The 14,613-nt window shown below is 34.2% G+C and overlaps 1 protein-coding gene across 1 annotated transcript; it reads right to left on the bottom strand.

The window, feature by feature from the left end:
- Positions 1-7,272: 7,272 nt before the first annotated feature.
- Positions 7,273-12,755, bottom strand: LOC129003241 (uncharacterized). Its single transcript, XM_054431535.1, has 2 exons — positions 11,947-12,755; positions 7,273-7,663 (listed from the first exon to the last, which is right to left on the bottom strand). The coding sequence occupies exons 1-2, from the start codon at positions 12,530-12,532 to the stop codon at positions 7,392-7,394; spliced, it is 858 nt and encodes a 285-aa protein (XP_054287510.1). The 5' UTR covers positions 12,533-12,755; the 3' UTR covers positions 7,273-7,391.
- Positions 12,756-14,613: the final 1,858 nt, after the last annotated feature.

The raw sequence follows: 14,613 nt of genomic DNA on the forward strand, positions 1-14,613 counted from the left end.
TGTTTCCTTGATCGCTTGGACCTCTCAAACCCTTTAACACTTTTTTCATTATAAACGTCGAAAACAATATCGATGCGTTCACTTTTGTAAGATGCTTGGGATATAGCTATCCAAATGCTTCGTACCAATTCTTCATATGTCTTCAGTTTTAAAGATTTAGTTGGTACCTTCCTTGCAAATGCCATAAAATCTATAACTGTTGCTTTGCCAGGTGATATAGGAGTTTCGGAATTTGGCGGTGTTTGTAACTTTTTTTCAAGTTCATGAACCAGCTGCGATTTATCTGATTTTGTCAGAAATCCATTTCTGGTCAAAAACAAAGATGTAGAAGTTAATTCATAGGAAAAAATATGATTTATGTCATATCCTCGACACCGTGAAATGTCAATTAAACGCAGAGCATGGGCGGTTTCATTCTTTACGTCCACTTCTAACGGATTATGGGGTTTACTACTCTTTTTTTTAGTCTCTTAATTGGTTGCATTAGACTGAGTGACTTATCTTCAAATCGTTCACTCCGAAACTGAGTGTTGGCTGTTTCTCCTACTTGTATGCAGTCTAAAAGATCAGTGCTCATTCCACGATCTATCTTTTGTTTAGTAATAACATTTTGTAGTTCTGTTCCACAGCTAGAGCTTGTATGAATGAACGGATTTCCTTGCTTCTTCATGAAAGTCACAATTATTCTTCTAACGCATAGCTCATCAGCAGTTGTAGTGTTGTTTGAAAATTGGTGGTGCAGAGTGTATTCATCTTCATAGGCAAGGCCACATAAATCACGCAAAACTTTTACTATTTGGACTTTCTCGTGTTTGATTAGATCATGAAGCAACACAGCTTCTTTTCTTCTTGTTACTCCGATGATTCCTCCTTGGCCTTTAGCTGGTTTGTTGTAATTTTGTTCCAGTGCTTGATCCATAGCCACACAACTGAACTTTCGCTGAGTATTTTTCACAACAAAATTTCCGGCTTTGAAATCCGCATAGATATCAGGGAAATCCAGAGGAAGACGTAAGCAGTCCTCTAAAAAAACACTTGCCCACCGAGAATAGTTTGTCTTGTCAAATGCAAAGAAGAGTGGTATTGACCGCATTAAGGCACTAATATTTAGATCCCAATTCCCTTCTCTCTGTGCGCGTGTAAGATCTCGTAATATAGGAAAAAGATGTGTCAAGAATTGGTACCAATACCGAAACGTCTCATTTTCTCTACCTTTTTCTATAGCAAATTTTTCTATTTCTTCCATAATATTTGAAATTTGCTGTTTGAGAGTCTTGACTTGAGTGTTTGTACGTGTCGAATCTTTAATCTTGATGCACTCTGTTAAATCCTTAAGTTCTTTGGCTGTGGTTTCTGAAAAATTGTTACTTTCCATGAATTTTTCAAGTAATAAACGTTGCAAAGCTTCAGCTAGCATGGAAAATCCTCTTATAGCACGAGAAGAATGTTTCCCAGTAAGCACATTCTCGACAATGTTTGGTCCAAACGTTTCAGTTTCAACAAAAATATTTTTTACTCCACTTTCTGCTAAATATTTCCCAAAACAAGCCATAACGTCTTTAGGAAGATGAAAAGCTCCTAAGCCAAGAAAAATATTAGAAAACTCTTCTGGTCGCAGCAGTTGTATTTCTTTGGCTATTCTGTACACTCCCTCATCAGACCAAAGGGATCCTGACTTTTGATTTACTGTTGTCAGACAGTCTTGAAAGTTTTTCATGCACGTATATATTGAACTAAATTCGGTCGCAGGGTGTGGCAATATAGGGGTAAAAGCAGTTTTAGTCTGTGGGATATGTTCACTCGATATCATACTGTTGAATGCACTCCAGGTAGGTATCTTACATTCATTAGGGTCACTTTCTCTGCTTGCGAAATATCTGCACAAACTCCAGATCATATCTTGTTCTTTAGCTGATGAAGCAGGCAGGATAAGGTTAGGTTTAGGTGCTACCGTAAACGTCTCACTGATTTCTCCTCTTTGCACTGGTTTCTTAAAATATTTAAGCTCTTGACATGGCAGGAGACTGTGAAAAGATCGCATTCCTTTGTTGACTAGTCCTATGCTTTGGTTTACTTCGGGGGTATCTTCAACATTGTTACTTTCATTTTGAAATATTACCAGTACTGTGTCATGACTGCCTCCAATACCAGAAGGGGTTTGCTCTAGGTGATCAAAATTATCCATTGCTGCTCTTATTGGTACGTTTGGCTTAATTTCTTTGGGAAGGGGTACTCCTGTGCCCTTAGAGCTACTTAAAATTCTTGTTGCGAGTACCACGTTATGTCTCTCTAACGCATCATAACTAACAGTCATTCCAAGACGGTTCGTAATCTGTAGCAATAATTTTGAACGAGTCATTTCATGGATAGTTTGTGCCAATCCAACATGCAGAGGGGTACTATGTGCACCACTGTGTAATAGGTAAAATAATATCTGGAAAACTACTACACATTTCAACTGTATTGGGGGAGAAGTCTGGTAGCTGGGAAACATTACTGAGCAAAACTTCAACCAGGATTTCGGTAATGTGTTCTTTGCTCCTGTAAAAGATTGAAATATATCTTTTGCGTTGCAGTCTGTATTACCTAAGTCAAAATTAAAGTTTTTAATGTCACTTCGCAATGTTTCAGCACATTCTTTAACACAATCGTGGCTACGAATTTCTTCTGCAAGTTGTGTCACAGTTATTTGATTTGAAAATACCATTTGTGATACAGATCGATCCCTTGAGTAAGTAAAATGAATAGTATCATCAAAGTGCTCTATCAGTAAACTTTTCATCCTTCTGTTTGAAATTTTGATGTCACTGGGTAAATATTTCTCGTTAAACTCATTGCGTAGGTATCCGATCGAGTATCCTTTGTTTTCAAATTGAAGTTCAGCCACAAACTTAGCAAACGTTTCTTTCAGGCTTTCAGAACCAGCAGTTTCTTCAACTATATCTTTTTCACTATCTCTTTGATAGTTTACAATGTACTTTTTTATGCAATTCTTATGACAGTGGATACCTGCAGCAAATACACTATTCACATCTTCCAACAAAGCTGTTCGTTGAAAAACTGCATCAAGGTAAAACCGCGACGCTTTTAGTAGTTGCTCTGCTCTGAACTGCTCACAAATACGGTACAGTTTCGAGTCTCCTTGTACTTTTGATTTATTACACACTATACATTTTTTTAACCGTCCACTATGTCCAGGTATACTTTTACGTCTCTGTCGTTGGGTAGTATTATCCTCTTCCAATCTTGAGTCTTCAACATATTTTTCTTGTCTTTCTTTAAATCGTTTTCCTTTCAATATGTAAGGTCTGTAGCAGGCTAAATGATACTTTATGCTATTTTCATCTTTAATGCCTTTCAACACATCGTCCTTAATAACTTCAGTCGCACTTTTAATGTTTTTTATACCTTTTTCGCTTGAACTTAATTGCAAAGGACGTTTGACTTTTTTACAGAAAATGCACAAGTCAATGTCTTCATCAACGTCTCTACGTCTCTTTCTATGGTGGACCAGATTCACGGTGTCACTCATCTTATTTCACTTGAAGTTTATCTACTCTTTCTGAGATGTGAATAAACTTTATTTATAAGTAAATATTTATTGAGTAAAGTAAATACTAATTGTTAAGTAAATTAAATACTTATTTAGAGGTGAGTAAAATTTTACATTAAATTAACATTGTGTGCTTAAAGTAAATAGGTACTTATAGAAAAAAGTAAACACTTAAAAAAAGAAATTACTTATGTTTAATTCACATTGGACTATTTACTTAAGATAAGTATAAGTAAATACCTACTTAAAGTTTATTCACATCGCAGTTTATAAACGTGAGAAATAACCTTGCACTAAAACCAACCATATTTTACCAACTAAACAAACAAACAAAAACAAGAAACCGTTAACAATGAATCAGACATGTAAACAGCTGACAGTTTATATCGCTAGCGACAGTAGTGGAGCGAAATACTGGGGCTATCGATACTTTTAAGCTTTTGGAACGAATGGACGCATTAACCAACAATTATTTCCACAACGTTACTGGAAATATTATAAATGTTAATTAATCTCAATAAATAATGGGTTTAGCAAAAAAGTGTAAATACAAAAATTGTTTGCAATCACATAAGGAGTAAAATGAGCTTTAGAAAATTAATATTACCACTGGGTGCGGAGATACGTATTAGCAAATAATCTAGCGTTTTGGCGGCCATTTTCCAATATGGCGGCCAAACGACCATGATTTGGATCACGTGACCAGTATTTTTTTAAGCTCCCAAAGGTGTTAAACAAAGCCCCGCAACAAAACTGAGGGCACATTAAAGTGCACACGGGACTTGGCCTAGCTCCTAGACTATTGGGCTACACCCCATGGGCTTCCAAGTTTTCCATGTTTACATTTTGAAAGAATGTAAATATATCAATTAATTTAAGTCTAAGTTATTTGAAAAAAATTTTTAATGGTTAATTTTAATGGCTATTTTTAATGTTCCAAAGTCAATTTTTCGTATTACATAGTATTTACTTATTGTTCAATATATAATAGAACAGATTGTAAAGTAAATAAATAAAAATAATAAAAAAATAAAAAAAAATTAAGTCAGCTGTAAGTACTTAAATTTGACAGTTCGAAGAGCAGAGGTTAAGAGGTACAGGTTATGCTCCCAAGAGATTCTTTATACAAACAAACATTTCAAAATAAAGGTAAACAATCTGGTTGCAGATATAAAGGTGTTTGTTTATAATGTCAATTTTTATTTATTTATTATTCTATAAAGTAAACAATAAAACAATAAATTAAATTAAATATATTGATATATTTATAGTTAGTAGGTAGGCCATACATTCAGTCTAATACATAATTATATGAAAAGAAACTCAAATAAACCTTAGATTTCCCACATGCCTCTGTTTTTTAGATGTTTGAAATAGATTTAACATCCACCAACACATTAAAAACTAAAAAGTATAAAATAATTTATAAAGAAAAGGCCTTTTTAAAACAAAACGTTTTTAAACGCACTAAAAAGTAGAAAATAATTTATAAATAAGTGGAGGGTATAAATACTTTTAAGATTTAAAACGAAAAACGTGAGGTGCATGCAATTGATAATAATACATTAGTTCAATAGGTGAAGATAATTGTAAATTATCTATTGCATGCACCCCACGTTATTCGTTTTAAATTTTACAAGTATTTATACTCTCCACTTATTTATAAATTATTTTCTACTTTTTAGTGCGTTTAAAAACGTTTTGTTTTAAAAAGTTTTTTTATTTATAAATTATTTTTATCATGTAGTTACAGTTTGATGTGATGAAGTGAATGTTTAAAAGTGATTATTCACAGGGCAGTTATCCGTTACATTACCATATTATCATGTAATTTACAATGTGTATCAAAATTCCAATTCCTTTATAGTGTTTTCTGTTGATTGGTTAACTTTCTTATTTCATTTCAATTTAAAATCAAATGCCGCCAGTACGACGAAGAACTGTTAGTGGCTAACCTCTCAATTGAACATTTGATGGGTATATAGTGGTAGTACCACCGTTGTGATAGTCCAATCTCGGACAAATGAACGTTAAATGTTTACATTGTAGTGGCTTACATATTTTTTAGCAAGAAAAGACTGGCTGAGACAGTTAAGTTTGTACTCTTTGTTGCCATAAATGAAAGGTTTGTTTACCTCATTTGTGCATTTCACCACAATAAACTTCGGGTTATTATTGGAAACTCCCAATCTGAAAATAGGGTTGTGAGACTTATATCCAGAAATTATTTGGATAAAGTTCGTCAATTCAGTTCTGCATTTTACCATGGTCAGCTCTAAAGCTCATTAAGATGAGAAAGTTCCACAGGGGATCTACAATTTTAAGATCCGTGACACGTTTTACCACCTCCACCACACGTGGATGCACTACCACCACGTGGGTCCTCTAATTCCTCAAGGTGATGATCCTGAATACGCACAGATATATAAGTAAGTACAACAATGTCACTAGAACCCAAAGGAGAACTAAGCACAATAAAAATTAAAAAATGCAATGAAAAAATATGCGGACGATACACACATGTGTGTATGTACACACATGGCGGATGTAGGGACGAGAGCTCAGAGGAGTCAAGTGAGATTCTTATGTACATAATAATAGACAGAAGAAGTGTTTTCCCTCGCTACAATGGTGCTACCTGTGTAGATTTCGCAGCAATTTTTAAAGCTGAAAACAAAGCACCACCTGGCCAAATAAATTGTATAGTTTTTTCCAACACTAATAATGTTAAACGCGTATCCATTATAGATCTGTCGTTAGATCCACTTGCTTACCCTCTTTATGTTCCCAACCGGGGACTTGGGTTGGGGCCCCTAATTTAAATACGCCTAAAACAGAACACATCAAAGAAATAATTTAACAATGCTAGAAAAAGAGTAGCGATGGTTGGCGTCAAGAGAGGAATTGAGCTACATTAGGTCAAAAGCTTACTTTACAGTGTGTGGTTGACATCTACGTGCTCATAGAGTGCACCCGCCTACTATACATAAGAGATAAACAAAGCAGCGTGAATGTAAATTTAAATGTTGTAGATTGCTTTTATATTTTTTACATCATAATATTTTTATATTTCTATAATCAGTCATATAAATTATTTTAGAGTGACTCTTTGATTGTCTTGCTGTTTATTTTTTTTTAGACAAGTTTCAGTTTTGCTCGATTTCGAGCAACAGGTTAGTGAGTATGATTACTTATACAAATACAGTATATATACAGTAAAGGCTCAATTGTTTAACCTAAACCAGCTGTGACAATCTGGAATTAGCCAAAATGTTGAACGGTGCAGAAAAAAAATGTGTTAACAGATTAAAAGTTATTAGATTAATACAGTTTCTTTCTTCATTGTAAAACTTTTTTTAAGTATAATATAAAGTGATACTTGTCCACTCTTCAAAGGCTTTGCTGGCAATAATATTACGACGTGAAGGATGGCAGAAAAGTTTGCAAGTAAAAGGAGTTGACACACTATGTATGAAGCAATCAATAGGTACAAGCAATGAGGAAACACATTCTAGGCCTCAACCCTCCTGAGATAAACTAAAAAGTGAAAACTAATTGATCCTCGGTTATAGAAAGTCTACTTCAATCCCTAATTGCTAAATTAAAATACTTTGCAAAAAAAAAACCTGTGAATAAAGTCTAATGCACTGTGATGCAGAATTTGTATAGGAAAAAATAAACTCGATACATTGAATAGTTATTTACAATTTTAATAAGTTTAAAACTATAGTTTACAAAACAAACGTAGTTCTTGGAAATTATTACTGTACTGTACACTTTTAAACAGTGTGAATTCACTCCACCTCACTACTGGAGTCCACAAATCTTACTTAACTATCTACTGTTTTATAAGACCTTGAAAAATGTCTTTTAGACCCACTAGAAATTCTTGGTTAGTCCGTGTCATGGCTGCACACTGTTTCTCGATCAATTTCTCTTCCCATTCTCGCTGTTCCAGCAACTCCTTTTCTTTCTCAATCTTGTTTTGCTCCGCCTCCTGCTCCGCAACACGTAGGACCATGGTCTGCCAATTGCGAGTGAAACTCTCCAACGCACTCGTAATAGAAGACTCTCGCGCTTGCTCAATTTCCTCTCGAGTGGGTACTTTGACTGAAAAACAACATAGTAAGAACATTAAATCTTAAAAAGAACTTTAAACCTTATGACGACCATTCTATGGAATAAATCAATGCAACAATTTGACCTGAAGATGTGTTAATATTGGTACTTTGACTGAAAAACAACATAGTAAGAACATTAAATCTTAAAAAGAACTTTAAACCTTATGACGACCATTCTATGGAATAAATCAATGCAACAATTTGACCTGAAGATGTGTTAATATTAACATGAAACAGCTGTAGTCAACCAACTACAAACCAGGATCACTTGACGGATACAGGTAATTTAAACCTTTTATTGTAAATATCAGTAATCCAGAGGCTATACCATAAAAATGAAATTGAATTTCGATACTAGGGTAGACAGACACCCCATCTCTAACGACCAACTGCAGCCAATCTTTCATTCAAATAGAATACAGAGTAGAAGGAGCCTCTAATAGAGTAGACTAATAAATTTAAAAATTATACTGTGGTGTACATGTGTTTTTTTTCTCATATATTTTTTTACTTTTATACTAGGCAGCTGAGTGGTCAAATAGTGCTCGCCTAACAATTGAAAGGTTAACGGATCGCTCCTGAGAAAAGTCAGTAGGCCTAGATGGTTTGAAACTGGACCCAGCTGTTCCTAATCATTACGATTTAAATAAATGATCCTGACTAATGACATAGCTGATCTTAGTCAGTAACAAAGCTACACAGATCATCACACTCTACTCTGCATCACCTTAGCTGATATTTGGGTTAAAATATGCACTAAATGAAATATGTCCCTATCTCAATGATTGATGATTGATACTTATGTAGGCCTAACTCATACTTATGTGGTCCTTAATGAAACTGTCTGGGTAGCCGAGTGATTATAGTTCATACCTGGAGGTTGCTGGTTCAATTCTAAGCGAGATCCTAACTGGAGCTCAGAGATCTTATATTTGTTTGGATCATTGCCTCACAAAAAATCTTAAAAATTTGACAGGTGTAGTAGATACAGGGTGGGGCAATGAGAACGCCACAATTTGTTTTAGCTGTCACATGTTAATTGTTGCAACAACGAATGATCAGCTGTGCTTAAAACATCAATTAAACTATGCCATTTTAGTAGATATTATGCCCGAGGCTAATAACACTGAGATTTTGTTGTGCAAACCTATTTTTAAAATAGTGGTTCTTGTGCAAAAACCCAGAGATTGTTTGGACCACATTCCAACCTTGGTAAACATGGCACTGTTCCAGATTGGAAAACAATGGTGCACTGGGTAAAATTATTTAGGATAAACGCTTAAACCTTAAAAATAATCGGTGGGTGCCGCAAAACTCTTTGTACACCAGCAAATGTTGAAAGAGTGCGAGTCGCAGTAAGTCAAAGTCAAAAGGGATTTGCCAGGAAGCTGTTGTTGTTGAAAGCTTTACGTTGGCTCCTTTTTTTGGAAGGGGGGGGGGTTTCTAATAAGCTACTTGAAGTTCGAGGTTTTTCAAAGTCACCCCACAGATTTGCTTGAACTGAAGCTAAGAATTGTCCAAAAACTAAAGTGATTCCTGAAGAAATGCTGGAGGCGTATTTGATGGAGTTTTCAAGTGCCTAATGTCAAGTAGGACAAGGACGTCACTTGCAGGATTTCATCTCAAGAAATGGAAAAATGACTTTGTTAAGTTAAAATAGCAAGAGATAAGCTGTGTTTTGGTGTGCTATTTATATCCATAGGGTGAATATCATTGAGTTTGTACTGATTATAAATTGGGGCGCTTTCATTGCCCCACCCTGTATTTGATACAAACTCACTCTGTCAATGGCTCAATTCAACTAGCCCACTTTCATTTTTATTACCGACAACAACTTTAACATGAGATTGAGATGTCCAATTTTGATCAGGCTAAATGTTACTGAAGACTACTTGGGCCTCTTCGTAAGAATTGACGATAGTTTATGTTTTAAGCCTACAGGGGAACGGAATAAAATAACTGTGATATAACAATAAGAAGTAGAAAAACAAAATTTTAACAAACTCTCTAGAATGATCCAACAGTTTAAAAATACATGTATTGAGAATAACAAGTTTGTAGATAAGTTTGGACCGAATTCCTCTAGAATTAGTTGAGCTTAGAGTTTGTAAAAGATAAGAAAAAATGTGTTTCAGACTCTCAATGAAATGTTAATAGAGTAGCCTACTCTATTAACATTTCATTGAGATTCTGATTTGCCCCCCCCCCCCCTGGATTCTGGGCTAGAGAAAAAAATATGCTGTACTAGCCAATATACAAATATTTTCTCCTGTCAAATACTAAAAAGCACAGCAGACAAAAATCTGTATATTCTTGTACAGTAGTTTGATATTGTTTTATATTGTCTTAGATAGCACATTTTGAGATTACATAAATTAGTAGTTTTGTTATTTGTTTACTTTTTCTGTTTGGTGCTGTACGATAAACCACTTAGGCCTACTTCTAGTTTATATATATACATACAAATTCAGATTTTTTAGAAGCATTGCTTTGTCATTTACTCTTATGAATTATTCAAGCATTAAAATTATACATGTGTATAAATTTTACGTAATTTATTTTGAACATTGTAGACTAGCAATTTAATATAGTTAAATAGAACCTTTTGTACTTTTGTGTCAAATTATTTTATTGGTGATAAAATTTGATTTGCTTTTAAGTTCTTAAATACTTGCATTTTATTTAAAAACCAAAATAAACTGTTATAAACTATAGGCTATGAATGACCGTATTCCTTGCTAAATGTTGTACAAGAGAAATTGGTCATGAATCTAATAACAAACATAATATTAATACATCAAGGAACTATTGATCACATTTCTTAGATGACTAACTTACCAACATAAAATTATTGTGTTTCTGTCTGTTGTCAATAATTCTTAGTTTCATTAACTTTCTGCCTAAGTTTAAATAAATTTTACTCATAATTTTTTTTTTAAGTGCTTTTGGCAAATATTTACAGTAGGCCTACCGTATTTACATTGGGATATGATGTAATTTTTATATGTCTACTTACAGTTTTATAACGCTGAATCCAAAAATGCAATCAGTTTTTGTCGGAGAGATTCCTAAGTGGCCGTAAAACGAAGGTTAGGATTACGAATCTAAGGATAATTGAGCGGTACTGAAGGTGGTAGGCTAATGGTAATATGGCGTGGTCTGGACGGGTCCATACTGAGTGAAGAGTGAGGAGTGAGGACTGAGTGAGAAGAGCAAACAACTGTTTAAATACTTGATCTAATGCGGAATGAAATCAAATCAATTCGTTTTGAAACCAAATAATCAGTTCTTATTTAGGCATGTGAGGAAGGTAGGTCGGGTTTTATGCGAATTCGTGACTGTATTAAGAGTTTTGAAGTGAGGTTAGATTAGGAAGGTATAGGTTAGGTTATAATGAACCGACTCATTAATTTATGCAACTTCCAGACTGTTTTTGCACAATTAAATAGTGGCTGAAACACAATGAACTAACGATACAGTATCAAAAATGCGCAATGACTCGAGCAAAAATGAACCGATTTTGATGAAATTTTGTATAAACGTGTACCGGTAAATCTACATTTATTCTAACGAGTTCGCAAACCAGCATAACCGGACTATTGGTACAGGGGTTTACGGGGGGTTTAAGTATATGAGGTTTTCTCATTTTTCACCCTGAAAACATAAAATTTTGCAATTTCTTTCCAAACCATTTTGTAGAGCTCAAAAAACAAATAATTTAGCCTATTGAAGCATTGTTGTAGGCCTATGTCTAACGGTTACGGAAAAAATCACAAAAAAGTGTAAATGTAAGATTACCACGTTCTTCTTAACTGAGCTATGCTAATATCGATTGAAACTATCGAATTGAAAATATTGCTTGGTAATCGATATCTTCAAAATATATCTATTGTAAAATTAAACTGTAACCTAACCTAACTAACCAAACTTGCTGATGAAAACATCGCATGAAGACTAATTGAATCGATACGGTAACTTAGTTTCAATCGATAGGCCTATTAGCGTAGTTAGCCCAGTTAAGAAACTGTACCCAAGTTACTCACTAGTGCGGACATTAACCCACAAAATGGAGTAAGTTTATCGCATCTACAGTGCATGCCTATAAATATCCACAATTTGTTACATCCCAGTAATTTAGCTGGATTTACTTACAGTATGACGCCACCGTCCCAGCAAAGTGCCACTTTCCGCACTAGGCAGTTAGGCCACTAATTATTGAACTAAGTTAAGTTATACAATATATACATATAAAATATGATTGATTTAACTTACCAGCAGGATTAGTAGGAACATTGTTTGATTCAAAGAATTTAGATCCATCGATTTCTACGCTTTGCATCTGTCTTCTATTGAGCAGTTCATTGAATTGTTCAATTGATATAAAACTGTCTGCAGGCTTTCTCCCACCAAATAATTCATCTATTTCTTCGTAAAACGGAAATTCCAATTTTCTTTCATCATCAGTTTGGTACTTAGATTTTGATCTAAAGTAGCACAATCTAAGGTGTTTCCACTTAATGCTGACTTGTTCTGTGGTCCTTTTATAGCCTCTTTTATTCATATTATCTGCAACTATTTTAAAAACATCTGACCTCCTATATTGCCTTCCACTCAGTAAAGGCATTATTTCCTTCTCTTTCATTATGGAAATTAGTTCTCTGATTTCCATATCAGACCAAATCGGCCGTCTGTCTTTAAGGAACTTTTGTTCTACCCTAACAACTGGAACTCCATCAATTTCCTCTATATGAATATTAGTGTTATCATGAGCAACTAATTTATTCTTTTTAGGCTTAGGCTTTAATTTAACTAGACGTACCCCATCGATTACATCAAACTCAGCAGAGTCATCATCCATGATTTCACTATTGTTAGACTGTGCAAAAACAAAACAAACTAAACACAACTATTGAAAGTTTTGAAATTTTGAATTAAATTCAAAATATCCTCGCCAGAAAATCTACTCTGTTGTTCTGATACCAAACGGCACGCATCCAAATCCGAATCCGCTCCAACCAACAGAACAGATCCGACCTGAAGAAAATGCTGTTTATGGCAACTAACAGTAATGGCGGTTCCACTTCCACAAGTTGCGTAGTGTAGTGAACTGATTACTGTAGTGACGACGTGCGGCAGCCGAAACCGATGACGTCGACATCTAACCTCATTTTTTTTACACAAAACCAAGGCGAATGCTTTAAATGTTTCATTAAGCTTTGAAAAATATAAATATGATGCATTTATTATTTTTAATTTTTATTTAAACCTCTCATAAGAATAATTTTGTCCCTGTATTTATATTTGATACATCTTTAATAATTATCTAGCTCCTGCTACCAATAATTTTTCAATTTCAATTTTCAATTTCTTTATTCATTGAGAAGTATATATAATACAGCATTTGAATAGTGTCAAAGATTACAATTTTATTAAAATATAAAGTACAGATTAAAAATAAATCTTAAATTAAAAAATACATCTCCCCATACAGATGCCTTCTTAATATCTAGTATTCTTGAGGGAGGTGGAAAAATTCTTCTTGAGAATAAATTGCCATGTTTATTAAGAAATGTTTAGTTTTGTTTTAAACTTTTTTGGATCTTTTTCATTTCTAATTCCTCCGGGGATATGTTTAAAAAACTTTTACCAGCAAATTACGGCTTTTTTTCATAAAACTTTAATCTGTGCCTATTTTGCAAAATCAGATTTTTTTCTCGTTTCATATCGGTGAACCGGTAGATTGGATACATCGGATGAGGTTTTATTTTTAAAAATTAAAATTGAATCATAAATATATTGCCCATAAACAGTTAGTATGTTTAGCTTTTTAAAGTGCTCTTTTGCCGAGACATCAGAATTTAGTCTGAGCTTTACTCTCACTGCTCTTTTTTGATGTTTTAATATTTTATCTAGATTGATTTGAGTTGTTGCTCCATATAGACCGATACCAAAGGAAATATGTGAATGGATATATGCAAAGTAAATGTTTTTATTAAAGTTTTGATTGTGCCCTTAAATCACCTTAGGTCACCTTAAATAAATAAATTCAGCTAGGATTAGCTCCAGGAAGGCTGGCGTTGTACCCATAACGGTATCTCCAGGCATTTTTTTCATTTTTTTGAAATTTTGATTTTTAATGTTGATTTTCCATAAAACCCCATAAAATAACGGGAAAATCAGATTTTCAAAAAAATTGCCCGAATAACGATTTTTATAAAAATTTGGTATGTTATAGTGCTTTAAACTCTGAACAAAATGGTACAAATCCAAATTCTGTAAAATAACAAAAATCTGATTTTTGGACAAAAGCTGGTTTTGATCAAAATCAATATGTTATGGTCCTTATGATAAAAAAAATAGTACAACCCCCATTGCTGCAACAATTACGGTTCAAAAGTTATTGCAACTTTTGTGATTTTCAACTTTAAAATATCATATTTACTCCTACTGCTTACCCATGATAAATGTTGTTGACAAGCTTATGGGAGAAAGTATGTGTCAGAATGCTGATACCATTTTTTTATCTTTGCAATAATAAGTAAGTGATCAGTCAGGCTGTAGACGCTTTGTATGGTCAGTGACACTCTGTACATCCCATTCGTTGAGCACCATTACTGAACACTCTCTAAAGCTCTCTGTAGCAGTGAGAAGTCTTGTCGTGATTTCACCTCTTTGAACTTGATGTCGTCTGCGAAAAGGAGGAAATGAATGTCTATTACGCCTTTAACATCATTAATGAAGTGAAGACTGATGAGAGCAGAATTTATCCCAGATGAAATCCCTGGTGGACACCCGAGCTTGCAATAAATCCTGGAGGATCGATGGGAAGTACACTCTGGGCGAATGTCAAGTAGCTTTCAAACCAGTTCAGCACAGTACCGATTATCCAATAGCTTTCAAGCTTTGCCAGGAGCTGGGGGAGGTAGTGGTTGAACTTGT

Source organism: Macrosteles quadrilineatus, unplaced genomic scaffold (assembly GCF_028750875.1).
Source record: "Macrosteles quadrilineatus isolate MER2022 unplaced genomic scaffold, UCM_ALF_1.0 Scaffold_9__3_contigs__length_116548681, whole genome shotgun sequence".
Taxonomy (NCBI): domain Eukaryota; kingdom Metazoa; phylum Arthropoda; class Insecta; order Hemiptera; family Cicadellidae; genus Macrosteles; species Macrosteles quadrilineatus.

Excerpts from the sequence above, each read along its gene's own strand:
- LOC129003241 (XM_054431535.1), bottom strand. The coding sequence starts at position 12,532 with ATGGATGATGACTCTGCTGAGTTTGATGTAATCGATGGGGTACGTCTA. Across the intron at positions 7,664-11,946 it reads TGTTCCTACTAATCCTGCTG|TCAAAGTACCCACTCGAGAG; the intron begins GTAAGTTAAATC and ends GTTGTTTTTCAG.